A 22,333-nucleotide genomic window follows, 5' to 3' on the forward strand; every position below is an offset into this window, starting at 1 on the left:
GGTTTGTTGGTGTCACTGCAGATTAGAAAACATGCAATAGTTTATTTTAATAGCAGATATAGCACAGTGGCATGACTTTTATGAATGAAATCACAACACAGAAAAGCTGTGCAACTCCAGTGTATAAAGTTTATAAGTGAATGATAGTTGCCTGCAGATTTGTCTTGTTCACATCTGTCCTTTACTGTATTTAAAATCAACAATGAAACAATTGACAGTAATTAGACTGGAATAGTTAGAATAAGTAGTTGAACTAGTGGAATAGTGAATTAAAGAAAGTTGTTCTAAATTAATTGGTGGGTAAGCAAGAAAGACTTTATTTCATGTTCTGCTTTAGTCTTTATCTATACAGGCTTTTTAAAAAGGGATCCGATTTCAGGCTTCAAACTTCTAGTAACATGCATTCTTCTTTAGGCATAATTTAGATGAATTTTGGTACATATGTCCAGAGACTGGATGTATTAGCTTAGATCTTTTGGATCGGGTTTTGGTAATGGTGAAATTGTCTAAAATTTATAGCAGAAAACGTAGTCTCATGACTTTGGGTCTGAACTCTCTGAAAATATAAACACAGACACATATATAAATGATTATTTTATTGGTATATAGAATTGTAAGTTGATGGAACATCAACTATGATAGAAATAAGTCCTGAAGTTTGTCGTCAGTTATCCCCGTCAGTGTCTTATATGCTGTTTTTTTTACTACTTTAGTACTATTAAATATATTTTGTCAAATAAACTAAAGTAACCTGCACTGTCATCAGTGTAGTTTAGTAGAAAATAAAAAAAGACTAAAAAAGAGTTAAAATATGACATCAATGAGGCAAATATGCATTTTTGTTGTAGACCAACAAAAAAAATTAATGAAATTTAACAGGTTTCTATATGCATTTCAGTGCGGACAGCTAACTATATCGTTATCTGAATCGTAGTATAAAGACAATTTTGCTAGTTCTGTTAGGATTTTATGACAGATATGAGTAAACCTCATACCTCACAAATCTGGTCTGGTATTCAGAAAATCTGAACACAGACATGAGCAGCAGATTGACTCATCTAATGGCAAGACAGAGTAGTAAGACTATTTGTTCTTCGGTAAACATGTAACATATTCGAACAGTATATGTGTACAGTGCTTGGGTAACCAGAAGTGTATGTAAAATACTCATGACTGAGGCTTTTTGAGACTCATGCTTAAATTTTAGATCCATTTGATGTGTGTTGGTTTCCGGCCATCTGTTAAAGTCTCATCAGTGAATCTTAGATGATGACATAATGCTCTGGTCGGGCTGCACAGGTTTCATCCCTGTCGAGACAATAAAGTGTGCTCTTGATTTGAATTGCAGAAAGAATAAAGAAAGAGAGAGAGGGGGAGAGGAGGGCTGAGCTGCCAGCTCAGTTCAATTGGGAATCTGGTCCTCGGGGTACACGCACATGTATGCATGTGAGAGACAGATAGAAGAGAGAGAGAGAGAGGGTTGTGTGAGAGAGCGATAGAGGAGAGAAGGAAGGGAAAATGCAATTCCAGATTACATGTGCTTGTGCTGCAGCGTGGGTGGGCATGTGTTGGAGGGAGTGAGGGAGAGTGTGAAAGGGAGAGAAAGAGAGAGAGAAAGAGCAGTGATTGAGGAAAGAGAGTGGAGATGATGGAGATTCTTCCCAGCAGTGAGTGTGTGAATAGATGTATTTGACATAATGTATGATCTTCATGAGGAGACAGCAATAAATTAAAACTGAAAACCAAACACTGATACAAAGAAGTATTATTATTAAAGTTGAGGGAGATATGGTATAACAGTGTTTTTTACTCTGCCTTCTACTTTGCACATCTCCTAGCAACCACAACAGACACCATTTTGAATGTTTTATAATAGTGAAGCTACATGCAAGTTAGATGGTTGAGAAAATAACAGGAATCATGTGAACAGATCCATACAGGAATGGTAAAAATGAATGGTCTGAGCAGGTAGGATGACTCTGCTTAGACATGCTGCTTGTAGTAAGCAGTTACCATTTTAACTCGTTCACAGACCTGAAGACTGAGTAAAAACCTACAGAGACACACCAGTGACAGACTCCTCCAACATACACAGAATTTCTTTAGTCTTGACGATCAAAAACTACTAGTGGACTGCATACTATGCTTAACAGTAATGTTTACACATGGCGGTACAAAACTGGAGTGGACATCAATGAATAAACAATTGTCCTACTTCATTTAAATCAACAACATTTTAAAAGAAGACATGCTGAATCGTGGCTCTGCAATGAAAACGTGGATGAACTGGATTATAAATGCTGCACAGCACACTGTGTTTCTGTTTACTGTTTTTGGCCAGTATTTCTGTTGTTTTTTTCTCCTGCTCATATTTGTCATTGACCCAGTTTCAGTTGTAAAAATGTTTGAAATAATCTTACTGGGGACATTAGGCCACAGCTTGATTGGAAGGCACATATTTTTAATTCTGATCTTATTTCCTGACTGTCAGCAGCAGACTGATCCAAAGCACACTTCGTCTAATGAGTTGTGATGTCTAAACTATAGTCAGTTCAAATGTCCACACTTTAAGAAAGCCACAAAGGTTAATATTATCTCTATATAGTTCTGTATTTACCTTTATACTGTATCTTTAAGACCCCAGGGGGCGCCACAAATGACTCTTTTACTTGATAAAAGACTATGAAAACAGGAAAAGTAAAGCTTCCGTTGATGTTGCTTAGCACATGCTAACATCATCAGGTGAAGCATTAAAGTCCCCTTTAGTTTAGATATTTTATTGAGGTGTTTAAAGAATGAGTTGACAATAATAAGATACATGCACCATTGTTTTTCTTGTTTGTTTTTTTGTAAGAATGGGTAGCAGATAATAACACAAAGCAGTGTTACAATCATAAAGAAATAGAAAATTATGCAGAGGTAACTAGGTATACTTTCTTATAGCCTAGCAGTTGAGTGTCTGGTTTTACTTGACGTGTAAGTATTTTGGAAATAATATTGAAAACAGTAATCCAGAAATTGTCCATTTTGGGACAATGCATAACGCTGTGGGCAATAGTAGCCTCACCAGCCTCACATTTATCACATATAGGTGAAACAGAGGAGAATAACCTGTGCAGTACTGCCTTTGAATAGTGTAGTCTGTGTAGGATCTTGCATGAGGCAATGCATAACGTTGATGAAGCATCTCTGTCTCTGCATCTGACTATTGTATATTGTTCTTCAGAGATTTGAATGCCCATGTCTCTTTCCCAGAGTGCCCGTATGTTAGAAGTGTCTACTTTACCCGTTCATATATTCATGTAAAGACATTTTCAGCACTATAGTCCAAGCTTGCTTATTGCAACCCAGTTTCATTTTACCCTTTTAACACAATGTTACATGCAATACAGCTACATGATCAATGTTGTTACAAAGTCTAAAGGTGGCCTTTGAATAGGAACTTATGTTGGGCTAAAGTTGCAGTAAGGAGTTGAGTGGAACAACTGGGAATATACTGTTATTTATAGATGGCATCTCAAAACAAAGCTAATAAGATCTATCAGTAATAAATCTCCAACAGAACAAGTAATGATGTAATGTTTTTGATTCTGACGACTCAGTCTTTTAGAAATGCTGAGACCTCCTTCATGTCCACTGGAGGGCAAACTACATCACCTGAGAGGCCTCATCAACACTTTATTTCTATACTTGACTAAAAGCCTCTTGAGTATACACAGCATGGTTCAAGCACTACAAATAGGTACAATAAGAAAGTAACTGAGACAGGAGACAATGTGACTGTTAGGCTATTTCCTCCTGAAACACGCAGTGCGGCTGCTCATCACAGTCCTCTCAGGAACGGAACAGAATTTCAACACACAGTTCACACCGAAATTATGAAATGATGAAAGCATTTTGCTGAAAGGGTCCCGAGCCGCTTCCTGGTGAAATATCTTTAATGTATCTATCAAAGTCTACCTGATGAAAAACACTTTGTTCGCCTGAGTGTTTTCTGAGGTGTATTAAAGATATGTAAATATGAAACAGGCTTGTGGTAGAGTTCTGTCATCATTTCTTTTCTCTTTTTTTCACTTTTATGTTTCCAGCTTTGGTGTAGAATTGTTCTTTTTTTCTCTGTGGTCATGATGAAAATGCGAAATATCTGAAAACTCAGCCGCAAGTGCTCTCACTGTGATGAGGGAGAAAGACAGCCAGCAAGGCTCTTGACAATAGGGCTGATGCTACAGTATATGAGTGTGTGTGTGCCTGTAAGTGTGAAACATATTGTGCAAGTGTGTGTGTAACCGATGCCCATTTGAAAGCCGGGCGCTAGTCTTTCGTCCTTCAATCGCCAATTAACAAGGGCCCATTTAATTGCAGTGGTTTGGGAGGGCATACAATTACCACTGGAGCCGAACCAAGCTAAACACACACACACACACACACACACACACGAACACACAATTCTTTTTAATGAGCGGCACTATCAGCTCTCCTTTCTTCCTCTCTTTCATTTGCATTTTGTTCACTCTCTCCTCCTGCCTCCTCCTCACCCTCCCGCCTGCTCTGTTGAGGCGTTTAGATTAAACTCCTCCTGTCTTATTCCTCTTCTGCCTGTCTCACTTTCTGTCCTGTGATGTGTTTCCTTCAAAGCTGTTGACAAACCTGTCTTCCTTTTCTTGTTTCCTTTGTCTCAAATGTTGCATCCAAGCCTCTTCTCCTCTTTCCATTTCTCCTTCACCTTCCCTTTAAGTCTTTCCTTTGTTCCGCTCCCACTTTTCTCCCTCTATTCTTCCCCCTTCACCTGTCTTTTGGCTCCTTTCTCAAATTACCTTCCGCCTGTTTGTCTTTTCTTTCTTTCATCTGTCATTATCTTATTTTTACTGCAATGAAACTGATGAGCTGATGGACATTTTACTGGGCAAGGAACGTGTGAGACACACACAAGCACACATTTACATATGAATTATTGGGGTTTTTTTCTTTTAAACTGTTCCATTTTCCCGTCCTATCAATTAATTTAACTGCTTTGACTTCAGATTGTATTCATATTTGTTCTCTTTATTCATCTCTCTCACACAGGTTCTTTTAAAGGCATGTGTAAGCAGATAGATCACTTCCCAGAGGATGCTGACTATGAGGCGGATGCTTCAGAGTACTTCCTACGTGAGTCTTTTCCTTCTATCCTTCCATCCATCCATCTGTGTTCTCAGAATTTATTGAATTATTGTTTATTTTTGTTTTCATCCATTTTTGCATTTGACATTTCTTTCCCTTATTATCATTAATTTTTTTATGTTTCACTACCTTGTACTTGTTCTTAAAATCCCGCTTTTTATTGATCACATCAAAATATTAATATTACTCTAAGTATGCAGTGCCCCATACTTTTTTTTTTTTTAAATCATAAAAACACTTTTAAGTCATACAGTACCTGAACAGCACTGCCATATCATTAGGGCAGTCACCTAATAGTTGACGTAACCGTTGAGATGGATGAGAAGAGTCTTAGTTGACCCACTTTTCAAAAATTGGATAGTCGCAAAACAAAAACAAACTCCATTCGGGAGCTGCGCTTTTTCGCCGGGACAAAAGTATTGTGGGATAGGTGCAACACTGACCTTTTTTCTTGTAACACAGGAAGTCACTTACCGATGCACTTTTGCATATGCTAACTGTACTAACTAGCTGTCATAAGCTACATAGTTGTCCTATTAGTTGACTCTACCTTGACTCTAGTTTAAACAATACTAGCATAGGAGTGGGGAATACTGTCAGGCTGCGGGCCTGAATGAGCGCCAGAACCGGAGCGGGTGGAGTGTGCAACAGAACCCAACTCATCGCCTGCGAGACTGAGGAAGGCCAGCTGATTTACAGCGGCTCCGATCAGGACTATGACTCCAGGGATGAAGACACAGCAGGGTCAGGCAGGGACAGGAAAGGCATAAAATGGAGGAAGAGGGATGAGTTTGTAGCAAGTTAATTTACAAGTAACTGTTCCGTGTTTTGAACAATGAGACTTGTGTGATGTTATATTGTGTTTAAATAAATTAACTAAATTATCAAGTGTTGTTCTGACACATTCATAGTCATTACTGTTAGCATTTAAAAGGCGCTAGGTATCACAAATAAAAAAATATGTCAGTATCAGTGCTGCCACCAGAAATCAGTTAAGCTTAATGTGAGAAGGAAAGAGAGAGAGAGAGAAGATTGAACAAGAAGGAAAGAAGGCAGGAGGGCTGGGAAGAGAAGTTGGAGGTGGAAGAGAGGGTGTGAAGACAAAGTGTAAAGATGAGAGAGAAGAGTATAAAGGTGGAGGTCCCCAAAAGAGGAGATGGGGTACCAGGTGGAAGTCACAGGACGAGGAAGAGGTCACTGATGTGGAAAAGAATGAAGGAAAGGCAGCATAAAGAGCAATGAAGTCAAACAAGACAATTCTGGGAGGTGAAAGAGGACAAAAGAATGATGAGGTGGCAGAAGAAGGCGAAAGACAAGGAGAAGCGAAGGTTAAGGAGGTGAAGGACAAGGAGTAGGGTACCAGTGCCGTGCTGTTGCTCTCCCAGCGGCTTGCCAATTAGGACACTTTCTTCTATAAATACTCCAGGCTCTGCTATGTGGGTCACACCTCTCCCTCTCCTCCTTCCTTCCATCCATCCCTTGCCTCCTCCCTCTTGCTTTCCATCCATCTGTCTGTCCATCTCCACCGAGGCCTGCACGCCTGTCTGACAGCTGGTGGATGGAGGCCATGGGGTGGAGCGAGGGGATGATGGGGAACAGGACAGAGGGGGAACCAAAGTTGGTGTCAGAATCCATTTTAAATGCCTTTTAGAAAGTTTCTGAAAGTTTTAAGCAAGTTTGGTTTAAGAAAAAGGCAGCAAAGCCTCAAAATGATCTCTGTGTGACAGTTTTTGCAACAAGTTACAATAAATAATGACCTGCAGTAATTTGTTGGGCCTAGGTTTCATACATTTCTAACTGTGTTGGGTTTCTATGTGAGGTGTGAGGCTTCCTAAAGGTCCTTAAGGACTTTCTGAGTGGGTCCTTTTTAGAGGACAGTATACATACAGCCACTTTTTTGGCTGAAGGTGGAAGCAGCACCCATGCCAAAAATTTACCCATTCAGATAAATAATCCCCAACAGAGATAAAACATTGATCAGTTGGTGTCTGGGATCCTTTACACCCTTGTGGCCACTGAACCAGCAGTCGCCAGTTTTGGTGGAGTGGAAGACAGAAGCTGCTATTCATTTTGAATTTGCTGTATTTTGTCCGGATGAACCACTGATCCTGCATCCCTTCCTTTCCCGCTGTGCATTGCCATGGCAACCATTTGAAATATCTGTGTACTTGTGTGAGGTGCACTCAAGCTCCGGATAAACCTGAAGAATAGCTGAATCCTTCAAAGGCTGGACAAACCACGCATAAATATTGTTTGCACCAACTTGCACAGATTTTCAGATCAGATCAGGAAGATGCATAAACCACGTTACGACTGAGTAAATACACTAGACAACATGTTGCAAACTGGTTGTAGACTACCCCAATTGTTGCATGCACCATTCATATCTACTGAATACACAAACTTTTTAGTTTTATTTTCAAGAAATGTCTTAGTTGGCCATTGTACTTACTTATAAAGGAGTACACAGGGTATTTGTTGGGAACTGTTTTCTGCAGAGGATTAATACCAAACATGCTTGGTGCACTGTTGTGATTTACAGCACCAATTGATTGTTTAAAAATAAAGTAGTACCCATGTTCAAGGCAAAGAGGCAGTGTATTTTGGACCACAATGGAGCTCTATAGTACAGAGGGAGAGGGAGATGAGATATATCAGGCTTTGGCAACGCAAAAAGTAATTGTTAAGTAGGATTGTGCATTGTTGTGTTTGTTTTTCATGACATTTATTGACTATACAGGTTGTATTTAAGATAGTATAGAGTGTGGCCACCCTTAGACCATTTCTGGTGTGGATGGTGGATAGATACGTACAGTCTGATTTGACATTGCTTTGTCAGGTCCATAAATGTAAATATGACCATTTGCTTTTCTTATTATATTTGTTTTCTGAAATACATTAACTCACTGACTCTTTCAATCTTTGCTTTTGGTTTCCTGTAATCTTCAGAGATGTGGTAATCAAAGCTCATTCTACTGTTGCACTCACATGTCACTCTGAATAACAGTGTCAGCTAAATTACTAAAATGACAATGTAAAGTGTGGATGATGATACATTCTGACACATGGAAATGATGCAACATTTGTTTATCACTCATACACATTCCCTCTTGGAAGCTTCCTAATACAACCACAGTCTCTTACAAGTGGCCACTGAGCAGCTCTACTGGACTGGTTGAGTGCCTTGTTATATAGTAGCTGAGAGAGGGGAGAGCACTGCTCTTCCCGATAACCCCTTACAAGCCTCAAATGTTGATAATTCAATTCCCAGGCTTCTGTCACCTTGAAATACAATTATATAGTTTTTAGTGTCAGGAGCCTGGGATGATATGAAAATAGTTGCCAAGTAAGCTCATTAAAACAGTAGCACTCAGTGTTTGTTGACTAGTGGGCGGATATCCTCAGTGCAAAGATAGGTGTCCACCTCAAACAGTAGAGTTATTACAGGGAAATCCACACTGAATCATACAAGACAGAGAGCATACATCAGTGATGTTATGGCAGGTGTTTTGCCTTTGACAGCGGTTTGACAGTCCTCATACATAATCTACAAAATAGGGCATCTATTAATATCTTCCAAGACTTAATGTTTTGTATTTTGTGATCTGCCACTTCTGGTTAAGTCTAGGAAGATAAAACTCATTGGGGAAATATTGTTGACATGGTCAAAAGAACATACATCAACTGTCGGGAGAAGACAGGAAGAAAATGTTAACGTTGGGATGTACAAGGGGAGGGACAAACAAGTCTGCAAGCTAGTAAAAATATGTAAACAACGCAGGATTTAAAAAATAATTACAAATGTAACCCTGAATGTAAATATAGCTTTTGTTTCTTTACAAGACAACTCCACGGGGTATGTTTAACTTGGAATCACGCCCATGGCCCTTAATATTTAGGGGTGAACTGACTAAACTTTATCCTAATTTCCTTCAGCATGTTAACACAGCTTCTTTTTGTCGAGACTCCATAATGCATCCTGGATGGTGAATCAGTTGTCTTCAACTGAGACATGCTATACAGGATAAAACAAGCAACAATGGACAACACCTGCTGCCACACTGGGATGTGTCGACAAAACAGTGCAGTGCAGCAGTGGCCCTGTGTTATTTGTGTGGAGTTACCCTTTTAACTCTTTCAGAATTACATTGATCTTTAATGGAAAACCTATTGAAGACAAAAATGTCTTAATTCATGAAATCTCTGTCAGCATTTACACCACATACTAAAACAGCAGTAGACCAAAATACATGGAGGATGAAAGTTGTCATTTATTTTGGATTCTTACATGCTTCCATTCTTTCTCTCTCTCTCTCTCTATCTCCCTTTCCCCAAGAGTCTTTTTGATCTCTCTCCCTCAGTCTCTCACTCTCTAAGCCGTCTCACCCTGCCACCCCCACCCTCCTCTCTCTGGGTGAATTTGTACATGTGGTTATGTAAGGGCGAGCAGTCAGCCTTCCTCCTGCAGCAGTACTATCAGCCGCAGCCACAGAGAGAGAGGACAGAGCCACCACACCTATCCTTCACTACAGCATAATATAGAGGACAGCGCTTACAGTTTGCCATGCTTGTGTACCCATCTGAACCAGAGAGCACAATCGTCTGGAATCTGAATGATTCATTTATAAGTAATGATCATTCCATATGTGTCAACATAAGTAATCCTATTGAATCTAAATGGATCAGAGCATATGGTCAACTCCGATCACATGCTATTATCAAAATCACAGTGGAAGAAAACATTTTAGGAAGTCAGTAACCTATTTAAATAAGAAATGTTAAATATTAAAAGGATTAAAAAATTATCTTCAGTCTATCTATCGCCTATCGTCTACAGAATGTATTATTGTCAGCGCACTGGTTCCTGGGAATCAGCATCACAGAGAACCTGTCATGGTTGTCTCACATCTCCTCACACACATTTCTTAAGCAAACTTAAGAAAGCAAAATTCCCATGCCAAGTTATGATAGAAATCATCCTGACTAGAAACATTACAACCTGGCATGGGATGTGTATGGCCTAGGACAGGAGGACTCTGCAGCGAGTAATTAAAACAGCCCAGAAGATCATTGGTACTACTGAGCATCAATGATATTGTGCAGAGCCCAAACGATACCAAAAGACAGTACTCACCCCAGCAACACTTTTTGAAAATGAATCTATCCATCTTGGATCAGGTCCCATGGACCTGTGAAGACGATTAATTCACATTCTTGGTTGACAGACCAAACTTTATTTGGGAAATATGCAGTAAAATCACTGTGTCCTATTACTGCCCAGTGTAGCATTTGGGGAAAAAAAAGTTGGTTTTACAAGACTTTTTACGAATATATGCATGAGCCAAAATCACAAACTGGAGCTGCATAAGAATTACATCCCACTGGCATAAAGTGACAATACTGACGCTTAATTACAAAATACATCCATCTAACAGCAACAGGTGATTGGTAGTCTATCCAATGAAAGCTGGATTCAGCCACATCGCTTTTTCTGTCTTGTCCTATTAGTATCTTATCTTATCCCAATCATTGACCAGGTAAGCAAAGAATGTTGATAGTGGACAATTTTTCAAAATCCTCATGTTTTGTGACACTAAGGGAAATAGTAACCTGACATTGACTGTTAGTGCGAGAGGTGTGGGTACAACTGCACTGCACCAAACAACACAGGTTTCTTCATTCATTTCAACAAAACTGGGATGGCATGCAACTAAAGTGACACTTCTCCTGAAAACAAAGATGATACGAGGGCATAACATTCACCTCAGCCTGCTGAGACTCTGAGATGTCCTACATAAGCCAGTTTTTGATGTATAGTCTAATGTCCAACGTATCTCTTGCACTGTCTGCTATTATTGCACATGAACTTATGTTGTCCTTGAAACCTGAGCTGCTATTTGTTTTATCATAGAGTTATGTGACAGTCTGTCTTTTGGTATCACTGGGATTAATTTACTCCCCATTCATTGTACTCACAAAGCAATTCAGATTACAATTAATAGTGATATTTACTAGTTTCCACACTTGAAGCACAATTCTGCTTTGATGAAAATTTGATGAAATAGGAATGTGTATTTGCCGTTCAATTTAAATTATGTGATGTGTATAACACTTGGTTATCACTAAGGGTTTGTGTAAGCCATCGTTTGCATGGTTTACGTGGTTGTGTGCCTGTGTGTGTATAACAGAATACATTTAGGATCGTATAGCAGCTCTGTATATGCAGGGTTAGATGGAAAGAGTGTGAATGTGTGTTTTTGTAGGTGTGTGTGTGTGTGTGTGTGTGTGTGTGTGTTGTGTCGTTGGTTGCGTATCAGGCATGCAGCCGTTGAATGGGATTAGATATGGCTAACAGCTCCAGCTCTGGCCCTAAACTGGCTTGACAGGCACTGTCATAACAAAAACACATGCACGCACACACACACGTACTATATTTCTGAGGACTCTCACTGAAAAAATGTATCCCCACAGTACCATGTGGAATTTTTGACATCTAAATGTGTTATGGAGCATGTTATTCAGATGGATGCAAACAAGCAGAATATTTAGGCTACACTGAAGAGCACGTGGGTGAGGCTGTACGTGTTCCTGCCAAGAGTTTTAAGGTATTCCACTGATTGACAGTTGGTAGAAGAATCTTAAGCCAGGAAAGCTGCAGGAAACATGAAAATATGTCTGCAAAGAGCTGCTAGCTGATGTAAACATGTCCACAATGCAGGTTCTAAAATATTCAAAATCAGCTTTGCAAATGTTTCATGAGTAAGGAATTAAATGCATACATAATGGCCTTGTAATCACTTTTTGATTTGCTCACTTGAAACAGTGAATTTAAAATTTCATGTGTACAAATGTAAAATATCAAAAAATATTAGAAGTAAATGTGTTTGTCAGTGAAATGTTTTTATTGAACATGAAAGTACTCATTATCGCACAAAAAGCCATTTGAACAAGTGAGGACCAGCCAAGATGTCCCCACTCATAAGGTCTAAAACGTGGTCCTCACAAAGATAGATAAAAGAGCACATGCACACACAGAGTCCTGATTTGCTCTGAACAATCTGAAGTGGAAGCGGTGCGCAGTCTTGCCGTTGCTATAATTAGACCGCTGGATCCTCGTACATAATGATAATACCCTGTATCGCAAGGAGACGCGTGACGTCACCTACTGATGACATCATCCGAGTCGCTGATGTCACTGCAGTTATTTTTGGGAAACGTGTTGTGACATGGAGGCATATCACGATTTACATGAGTAATACGGCATGATAATGACTGGCAGGCTGCGCATGCATACAAACACACACACGCTCACACTTACGCAGGCACGTGCAAGCACATTTACTGTGGTGTGTGTGTGTTCACGCTTATATTTTTCTTCTTGCCGCTAAATAAGATCTGTTAATTTTCTACTGGTGAACATGCCTGTCAGCTTTACATGGACACACACACACACACACACACACACTCACAGTTAGTTATTCCCCTGTAGCTGTTTTGCCGAGTTCCCACTACCACATGTTCTTTGCTGCTGGGCTCTCCCACGTGGGCGAAATGTTAGTGTGTGTGTGTGTGTGTTAGAGAGAGAGAGAGAGAGGGAGAGAGCAGATCGTTTCTGTGTGGGTAGTGTACAGTGTGTATGGGAAACACCCCACTTTGGAGCGGGAGAGTGAGCGAGTGAGTGGGTGAGAGGCTGATCGATGATTGTGTTCACTTTGTAGCTTGTTGAGCTGATGTGTGTGTGTGTGTGTGTGTGTGTGTGAGTGAGACAAAGTAATGGTGCACTGTACTGTAGTTTGTGCGTATACATTAAAGTGTGTGTGTATAGGTGTGTGTAAACCCAGGGAGCTCCCATGGTGGTGTCCACCCCCGCCTCTATAATTCAGCCACAATTACAAGGCTCTCCTCTGCCGCAGCTAATGAAACCATAAGTCAGCCAGAGACACACACATACACACACACACACACGCACACACACAACCATATAAACACACACCACTGCAGCAGAACCAACCAAGCAGTGGGAGAAATGAAGGGAGGGTGAAAGTGTAACAGAGAGAAAGGAAAAAGGAAAGAGGTTTGAGAGGAGAAAGGAATGAGACAGTCTTAGTTTGTGTGTGTATGCATGTTGACTCACATGGTATAAACATGACAGGATTTCACACACAGTGTTGCTTAACTCCAAGCAGAAAAGTAAGCAGAAAAAAAGCATTAGCTTCTTCTTCTCCACCTGTGTGTATATGCAAGTTATGACAGCTGATTATCAGTATCAGAGTAACTGTAGGCCAATATTGTTGGAATATCATTGATATTCTCTTCTCCCTCCTCTGGATAATCGTGTCAGTATGTAAAGAAATGGTGTATATTCCTCTTCTTATTGAAAACAATCAGTAAAGTAATCCTTCACTACTTCATGGTCCAATAGGGAAACATGGCAACAATATTACAAATCATTTATATGCAAATAATTAGCAGGGTGACCTGTCCAGGGTGTACTCCCCCCCGCCTCTCTCAGTATGAGCTGGGGTAAGCTCGATCCCTCTGGATCCTCTCACAGGATAAATGGGTGTAGATAATAGATGCACTGATGGATGCAGATAATCAACTGTTGATCCCTTTGCTAGTAATGCTCTCTTATTACTTTCCAATTTCATGAGCCAACTCACTGATATCTATGACTGCATTATTTAAACTACAATGCAGTAAAATATAGTTGTGCTAACCTGGGATTTTGTAATAATAGACTTGGGCCCCAACTCCCGGCTTAATATTTATTATACAGCAGTGGTTTAGCAGTGACCGATGTCATTGCTTGAGACACACACACACACTGCTAATGGAATTGGCCCATACACTGGCAGTGACATCTACCAGTTAATAAATCTTCACCCTTCTGAAAATTATTGTAATAAAATTAACTCTAAAGTGCATCACACTCTGGCCATCAAAGCATATAGCATCATTTGACCTGTCAATTCAATCAATTGGCGCCCGTAGCACACACCAGATGTGTCATACAGACAAAAGAAGAAGTCAAGGTACAGTATGCAGGATGTACCAATCGTTGGAGGAAATGTGATAAAACTGCAGCTTCTCTGTAGAATGGATGCATGTAGATGCTGAAAAAAATGACAATGACGTATCCCGAAGACACATTTAAATGTCTCTGTGAAGTTATGTAGGGAGTGTGAAGGGCTGATTGGTTGATCCTATTGGGAGGTTCTGAAACAGAGAATGGAAAATACACCACTGGTGTGTGTTGCCCTCAATTTACTTTTTTGTAAAAGATAGTTCTGATTATTTTTATGTGCAGACTGCAATAAATATATTATATACAGTATATATGTTATTTAATTTGTTGCAACAATACAATGTTTAAAACAACTCTGGACCCTGTAAAGCGGCTTATAATGTATAGCTTATTTATTAGCTAGCTTTTTAACAAGAGACACTGAAAGAGTTAAGGCTTTCTACAGATGAGAACATCCAGTAGCCAATCAGGAATTTTATGATACCATACAAGAGCAAATGTTAAGAAAAAGGGAAGACAAAAAAAAAAAGCCATGGAACAGTTTTTTTTCTATAACAATGTCTCGAACAGCAGATGCTTCGTGAAATGTTTAACTTGCTAAAGTTGTGTTGTACACTGAGGCAGGATGGCCTAAAGTTAAAGGAGATAATCCCACAACCAGGAAGTCGGAGGTTCAATCCCCACAGCAGCCTTAAGTATCCTCGACAAAGAAACTAAAGACACACTGTAGACGCCTCCTAACGCTGCTGCTGCTGCTGGAGCTCGCTCACTCTCAACTCACCTCTCTCCGTCTCTCCTTCTCTGTGCCGTGATGTGCTTGGTGGCAGGGTGTGCCTGGAGGCCAGCGCATTTGGTTAAAAATTCTTCCTTTTAAACTCCTTGCCTTCTGCTTAAAGCGCTAGTGCAGAGAGGAATGGAGAGAGAGAGAGAGAGATTGCTTGAGGCAAAGTAGCTTCACAGAGAAGTGAAGGCCTGCAGTCTTCTCGCTTCTCCTCTTGTCTTGTCTTCTTTTTCCTCTTCTGCTTTCATTATTCTTTCCTTCCTATTGTTTTTTCTTTTCTACTTTTATCCCTCTATCCCCCTGTATTTAGTCAGTTTTAGCTTCCCACCACAGTGGCTTTTTTTGTATTGTGCTGCATTTGTATCACACTTTTTTTATTGAAAGCGGAGGTCTTAATAGTGACTGTTCCGTTTTTATTTTATAAAATAAATTAACTGTCTAACATAAATTAGTATTAAATACAGCACTTGAGATTAGACGTTAAAACCTTTGTGAATTTAAACAATTAATTTATGAGCATGCAGATAAAACTCTTTCCATCCTGCTGACTCATCCAACTGCAACCACCTTCCTTGCTTTGTGAAAATTGCACGATTTAACTCATAGTGCTTACAGAAAATTGTGCTTGTTAAACGTACAATAATTTCTGCCACAAGGGGGTCTCTGACGTCGAAACAACATCAAAAGACAAAGTTTGATGATGACATTGTGATAGCGTTAGCGTCGGATTATGGGAGGAGTTGTTTTCACCACCATCGCTGTCAATGCACTTAACTTCTCCCGGTTAGGATTCCTCTGGTCCGGATTGATCAGGAGGTTTTATCTCCTCCTCTCCATAACAAATAGACTCTCTAAAACCAGTAAAAACACAGAATAAAACAGTTTCACCTTAAATATCTTTCTCAAACGATGTTCAGCTGACAAGCCGCATCCAAGGGGTCCTGCCAGCCGAGCTACTGCTAATGTTAGCTTAGCTTGTTTCTCTGATAACTCAAGATCATCTGATGACTAAAATCCTTCATCTGGTTAAAATATATAATTAACAAGATCTAAGAAGTATATCATAAAAATGTGGCTTAAAACTGGATCCCTAAGTCAACCTTCTAGTCTTTTCAGGCGGGGTCAGCCCTATGTTCCTACATTTCTAGGACATTTTCAAAATGAGGTCTTGTGGGTTAGGAACATAGGGCTGTGGGTTAGGGTTAGGAACATATGGCTGTGGAAACAGGCATGCTCCCTTTCAGACAAGCTTTAACCTCATCATGACACAGTACTGAGTTAGCATGATATCATGTTTAAAGCCATCAAATGCATGTTTAAGATTCTCTGCATGGTTCTCAAATGAGTAAACCAAAAAAAAAGTGCTAAGTTAGCAGTAAATAGTTAGCTAGATACTGCTGATATAATCTGTTAGTTGTCGTGTAAAAATGAGAACCCTTTTTATGTCTTACTTCTCTTTGAAATCAAGGACACAGTGTTTCAGAAGTGACTATAAACTTCGAGTAGTTAATGTTCCACTGTCTTCATTGTAAACTGCATATGCTGCGTGCTAAAATGCAACACTTCACAGGTGTAACAACAGTACCGAGGGTGGGTGGTCAATAAAAATTTGATTACAAAATCCAGCCATGCTGTCCAGGATAGGATATGCCCTGTGTGTGTGTGTCTCTTAACATCAGCAGTGTGTTCACCTCTAGTGAGTGATAAATCAAGTGTAGTACAGGTGTGTGTGTATGTGACAGGAGGCATTTCCGCTTACTCTGGTGAAAAAGACATGTGTGTCTGTGTGCGCATACAGTATGGCTGAATGAGGGGCTTTCCACCTTGAAGACAATTTGCCCTGACAGCACATGTCAATGAAGAAGAGGAGATGGGGTTAAAACAAATACGATAGAGGATGAGGAGGAGGAGGGGAAGCTTGGTGCAGTGCCAACTCTGAGGTCACCTTAATATTTGATCTGCTTCAGTGAATGGAAAGAAACATCTCACAGTACACAGAGAGAGAGATACAAGCATGGAAAGAAGAAAGTGAGAAAAAGAACACAGAAAGGGAAGGGAAAAAAGAAGTGGAGAGTTATCTTTGTAATTAGAAACAAGATCAAGGACAATACCATTTTTAGGTGCCCTTGGGCAAGGCAGTAAGGGCTAAAACTCTGGTTTAGGTATTTTTAGTCTTATTTTGCTAGTTTTGACCATCATTTCTATTAGTTAGGATACAATTGTACTCTGGGGAACACATTGCTACAACAAAGAAGCACGAGCAGTCAGATGATCAGACAGGAGTTCAGCCACATTGTCTAAATCACTTAAGCACACCTGGTATGTTGGCGATAATCCCTCGCTGCACAGGAAAACTATGTGCACATAAATACGGTAACTACAATGGATCAATATTGAACCAGAAGGTACATTTTTGGTCCAAATACATAACAAATTTGACCAGCTGACCGCATGTGGTTCTATTACTTTTTAATGACTGGACAAGATGTTGCTGAGTATGATGTTATTATGACAATAAATAGTATAATATTAGGTATAATAGGCGAAATTACAAAAGTTGTACGACACAAATATATTATTTACTTGAATAATATGGTTGAATATTGAACCAACAAACCTGATAAACATTTCTCTATAGCGAAGCATTAACTGTGACGTTTTAGTGGTTCACAACACTATACAGATGGATTTAATGATAGTAATGAAAAACATTAGCTTTAATAATTATTTTGTCTTACTTACCCATCTGTGTTCTTGCAAAGAATGAGACAGAGAGAGATAAAGACAGGAAAAATGGAAAGAATATGATATTTTCAACAAGAGAAGCAGAACTATGCAGGAAACTGTATCGGCATGAAAACCGCCAAAAGTTCAGGAATGTGACATTGGTCACTTCAGAAACCAGATCGAGCTCCGTGACCACGGCAGCACCATGACAACCCCGAGGCCAATCAGCAAATCAGCAACGCAGAGGGCAAACAGACACACAGCTGATGGACAGACTGATAGGGGAGGGAGAGAGGGAGGACAGAGACAGACGGAGAGTTCGAGAGATGGAGTGATAGAGCGATGGAGAGGGGCCTGATAGAAGGAGACGGACATATTGCACAATGGAGGAGAGATCTTTGATACAGATCGAAAAGGAAGAGTCGAGAGAGGTGGAGAAAGGTGGAAAAGGTTTTTTGCTAGCAAATATACTATAATAATAATCAAGGTACAGTATAATGTAGAATATAGTTTAACCCTGAAGGAGATCTTTAAAGGGTCATACTGTAGATAAGTGTCTTTACAAGCTGATTTGCAAGCCATGCTGGTACCAACTGAAATCACTGGCTACCTGAAAGGGTGAAAATAAAGAAAATTGTGCTTTGAAAAATAAGTATTTTTGGTAGTGATATCATCTATCATTTGGTCATTCAACTGTCATAATATTTGTAACAATGATAATATCTTTAGCGTGTGTCCAGAGATAACAGTTGACGAACAATGACGATTATTTCTCTTTTTGATGTGTGTGTGCAGGCGCTGTACGAGCCTCCAGTATCTTCCCCATCCTGAGTGTGATCCTGCTCTTCATGGGGGGGCTGTGCATCGCCGCCAGCGAGTTCTACAAGTCACGCCACAACATCATCCTCAGCTCTGGCATCCTCTTCGTCTCCGCAGGTACAAAGGGAAGGAGAAAGAGGAGGCAAGGAAGGGTGAGGGAAGGGAGTGGAGGAGGATGAGCAGGAGATGTCAAAGTTTGGGGGGCAAAAGAAGGGGGACAAAATTGTGAGTAAAAGTGAGTAAAATAGAGAGAGCTAGAAGGAAGAGGCGAGGACCACCATGGATGAAAGAGGACAAATGAGAGTGGAACAAAAAGGAAGAACATAAGGAGAGCAGAAGTATATTGGATGTACTTTAGGAAAGATGATTGAAGGCATCTTCAGAAAATCAATTTTCTCTTGGCATCAACATTTTTTTCTTTTGGTACTGTCAAATCAATGGATGGAAACTGATACAAAATTTGACAGAGGACAATACAAAGATGTAAGGCTTAAACCTGCAATCATCGATTTTTTTTGTCCATTTGAGGGAAGCTCAACAAGCTGGAACAATGCTGATTTACTGGCTATCACCCTAAGTTGATAGGGCTAATCCTTTAGTCATAAAACCAAAACAATGAGCTGAATGACATAAAACGCTCTGCAGAACTGAGGGGAACTGTAAGATAATTGTGTGTTGGTTTATCATGATGAGCAACAACTTTCACATCAATGCCTCATCAGTAATTTGATCCATTGTTAATATCAAAATATTTATTAGAGCAGCTTTAATGTCAGAATGTAAGAATTAATAATTATGAATAATTTGACTGACTGGAAACTCAAGCCCTTTGCTGTGTGTCATCCCCCCTCTCTACCCCCCTTTCCTGTCTATCTTCAGCTGTTACTATCAATAAAAAAAGGCCAAAAAAATACATTAAAAAAAGAAAAGAAAAAAAAAAAGTCCTGTTACGGAGACAGCCGAAGCCACGATGGCGCTTGCTGACCACCAGGTGATGTGTTGCGTAGCATTTGACGTGTGTGTACCATACAACGATCGCCTTAGGACGAAGCTAGGGAGACAAAGATAGCGCAGGTTGCTGTTTTGCCAAAGCATTTTTTGTGTTTATGCGTGTGTATGCATGTGTGTGTTTGTACTCTGGTTCTAGGCCATGGCCTACTGTGCTGCGCTAGATAACTAGTTCCCCTCCAAGTCAGAAGTGAGAGATGCAGTTCTCTCTGTTTCTCTCACTCTCTTTCTCACTGTGTCTGTCTCTCTCGCCCTGTTGCTAGGCTAAGAGGAGGCCACTGGGATTACACTCTAAAAATAAGGTGTCCCTGATACTCTTCTGCTCTGATCCAACTCAATCAGGCCCTCATAGTCCTCACACCCCAGTCTGCTTTTCTGTCTCTTCATGCAGTATTGTTTTCACTCTTTATCTCCATGTTTGTCCTTTTGTCTGTCTGCCTGTTGGTCCATGTGTCTATTTCTGGCTACACAGCCAGAGTGATGATGTATGACAAGAGCAACATATGATCAAAAAAGGGGGAGGGAGAAAAGGAAAGAGAGATGGATGGAGAGAAAAGGTGAGACAGATGTGGGTTTGGCTGTGAATTTTAACTTAGTTAGGGAAGGTAGGGAAGGCTGGGGAGGGATACAAAGATACAGAGAAAGATAGTCACATATAAGAAATAAATGTGAGGTTGAATCTGCCCCAGTTTGCATCTCAAAGAGGGAGAGAGTGAGCTGTGAGGAAAAAATGATAGAATACGAAGAATAAGGCAGGTCACTGGAAACAAGAAAACTGCAACTTGACTTCAGAAAGGATTTCAATGTCAATGACTCTTGCAGTCAAAGCTGAGGAGTTGACTCTTAAGCTTTGATTTCTGCTTTTGTGAGCAGTTTATTTTGTCAGTGGGCATTACAATTAATAGCTCAAATACTTACCTGTTTAGCTAATTTTACATACATATGATTTATGTATTCAATGTGAAGTCTGAAGGCATATATACCGAGCATGTGCACAAGTACTAAAATCACAGGAGGAGTTTGACCACAAAGAATAACAGACATACATTCTAAGTTTTATTAAGATGATGAAAGTGTCTGATTTTGTGATTTCCTGTCTGCTTCTGTAAAGTGTGGACTAGAGGCCCAATAAAAAAAATGCCAAACTGTACCTGTAGGTAAAATCATGAGTACATTCTGTTCCGACTTTGGTTGATCAGGGGCACCCTGGAAAGTTCACCTGGTAGAGCTGGTGCTCCACCATGTCTTTCCATGGGTGTGAGTCTTACCTGTGTCCCTTTGCTGCATGTCATCTCCTCTCTGCCTCCTTTCCTGTCCATCTTGAGCTGTCCTATCAAATAAAGTTATAAAAGTTTTTTACAAAACAAACTAAACATTTTTTTTCAGTTGACAAAGATAATAACTGATGACTTTGGCTGTGTGTGTGGGCCTACTTGAGTAACAGTTTGGCTGTATTTTAGTTTTGATCTCTCTCCCTCTTTCCCTGTCCCAGGCCTGAGCAACATCATAGGAATCATTGTGTACATATCAGCCAACGCTGGGGACCCTTCCAAGAGTGACTCCAAGAAGAACAGCTACTCCTACGGCTGGTCCTTCTACTTTGGCGCCCTCTCCTTCATCATGGCCGAAATGGTGGGCGTGCTGGCCGTGCACATGTTCATCGATCGCCATCGGGAGCTGCGCGTGGGGGCACGAGCCGCCGACTACCTCCAAGGTGCGGCCATCACGCGCATCCCCAGCTACCGCTACCGTTATCGACGCCGCTCACGCTCTTCGTCCCGCTCCACGGATCCCTCACACTCACGCGAGGCATCACCGGTGGGCCTGAAGGCCTTCGGGGCGCTGCCCTCCACCGAGCTGTCCATGTACACGCTGCCCAAGGGCCAAACGGGCACCCCGACAGCCACCTATAATTCCACGGAGAGGGACCACAACTTCCTGCAGGTCCACAACTGCATCCAGAAGGACCTGAAAGACTCAGGCGGCCACAGCAACACCGCCAACCGACGCACCACTCCTGTATGAAACTGATGAGGGACCTCAGACACTAAAAAAATCAGAGGGAATTTGGGGGGAGGCGGCAAAAGACAGATCATGGTGTAAGGAGACAGAAAGAGGCTTAAATGGATAGATGGAGTGAGGGGTAAGTGGCAGAAGTTCTGAGCGCTCCACAGCACCTCAGATGATCACTGAGTTTCTGTTTAAAAAAAAGGAAACAGAGAAAAATGCATAAAAAAAGAAACATGCATGATTTTCCCATCTACCATTGTTTAACAAGTTTTGAACATGTTTGTAAAGATTTGAGGGGGAGGATGGGGAAAGAAGAGTCGGGAGGGGGGGTGGTCGGTGTTCGTCTGTCTCGGGGCTGTGGAACTGTGGAGTGGTGGGCTGGGCCAGACTGCCCATTAAAAGGTGAACTTTATATTTTTTACTCTTCCTCAGTCTGATGAAAAGGGGGCATAGTTGACCCTCGGCCCCGCCTATGATCCCGCCCTCGCACTACCATCCCACAAGCCCCCCAACACACACACACCCTAACCTCCCTTAAACCCCACTCCTTTCTTTAGTTGCTGTATCTTCTTGATTTCATTCTTTATTCGCATTAATACTGTGAACCATTGCGGTGTGGGATTTTAGCAGGGAGCAATTCAGGCCGCAAAAAAAGAAAAAAAAGAAAAAAAACACATAAGTTAATATATGTATTGATTATATATAAATATATGAATATATATGTTAATAAATCATGACTAGAATTCCCTGGCGCAAAAATATCAACAAGAAAAAAAAAGAAAACAAAGTAACCTACAAGT

The 22,333-nt window shown here is 40.6% G+C and overlaps 1 protein-coding gene across 1 annotated transcript; it reads left to right on the forward strand.

Annotated features, from left to right (window-relative positions):
• The first annotated feature begins 5,070 nt into the window (after nt 1-5,070).
• LOC118327221 (voltage-dependent calcium channel gamma-2 subunit-like) lies at nt 5,071-21,819 on the forward strand. The gene is made up of 3 exons (XM_035660508.1): nt 5,071-5,148; nt 18,492-18,632; nt 21,016-21,819. The coding sequence occupies exons 1-3, from the start codon at nt 5,079-5,081 to the stop codon at nt 21,546-21,548; spliced, it is 744 nt and encodes a 247-aa protein (XP_035516401.1). The 5' UTR covers nt 5,071-5,078; the 3' UTR covers nt 21,549-21,819.
• Nucleotides 21,820-22,333: the final 514 nt, after the last annotated feature.

The sequence above is a fragment of the Morone saxatilis genome, unplaced genomic scaffold (genome assembly GCF_004916995.1).
Source record: "Morone saxatilis isolate NCDOM2014 unplaced genomic scaffold, NCSU_SB_2.0 Contig17, whole genome shotgun sequence".
NCBI lineage: Eukaryota > Metazoa > Chordata > Actinopteri > Moronidae > Morone > Morone saxatilis.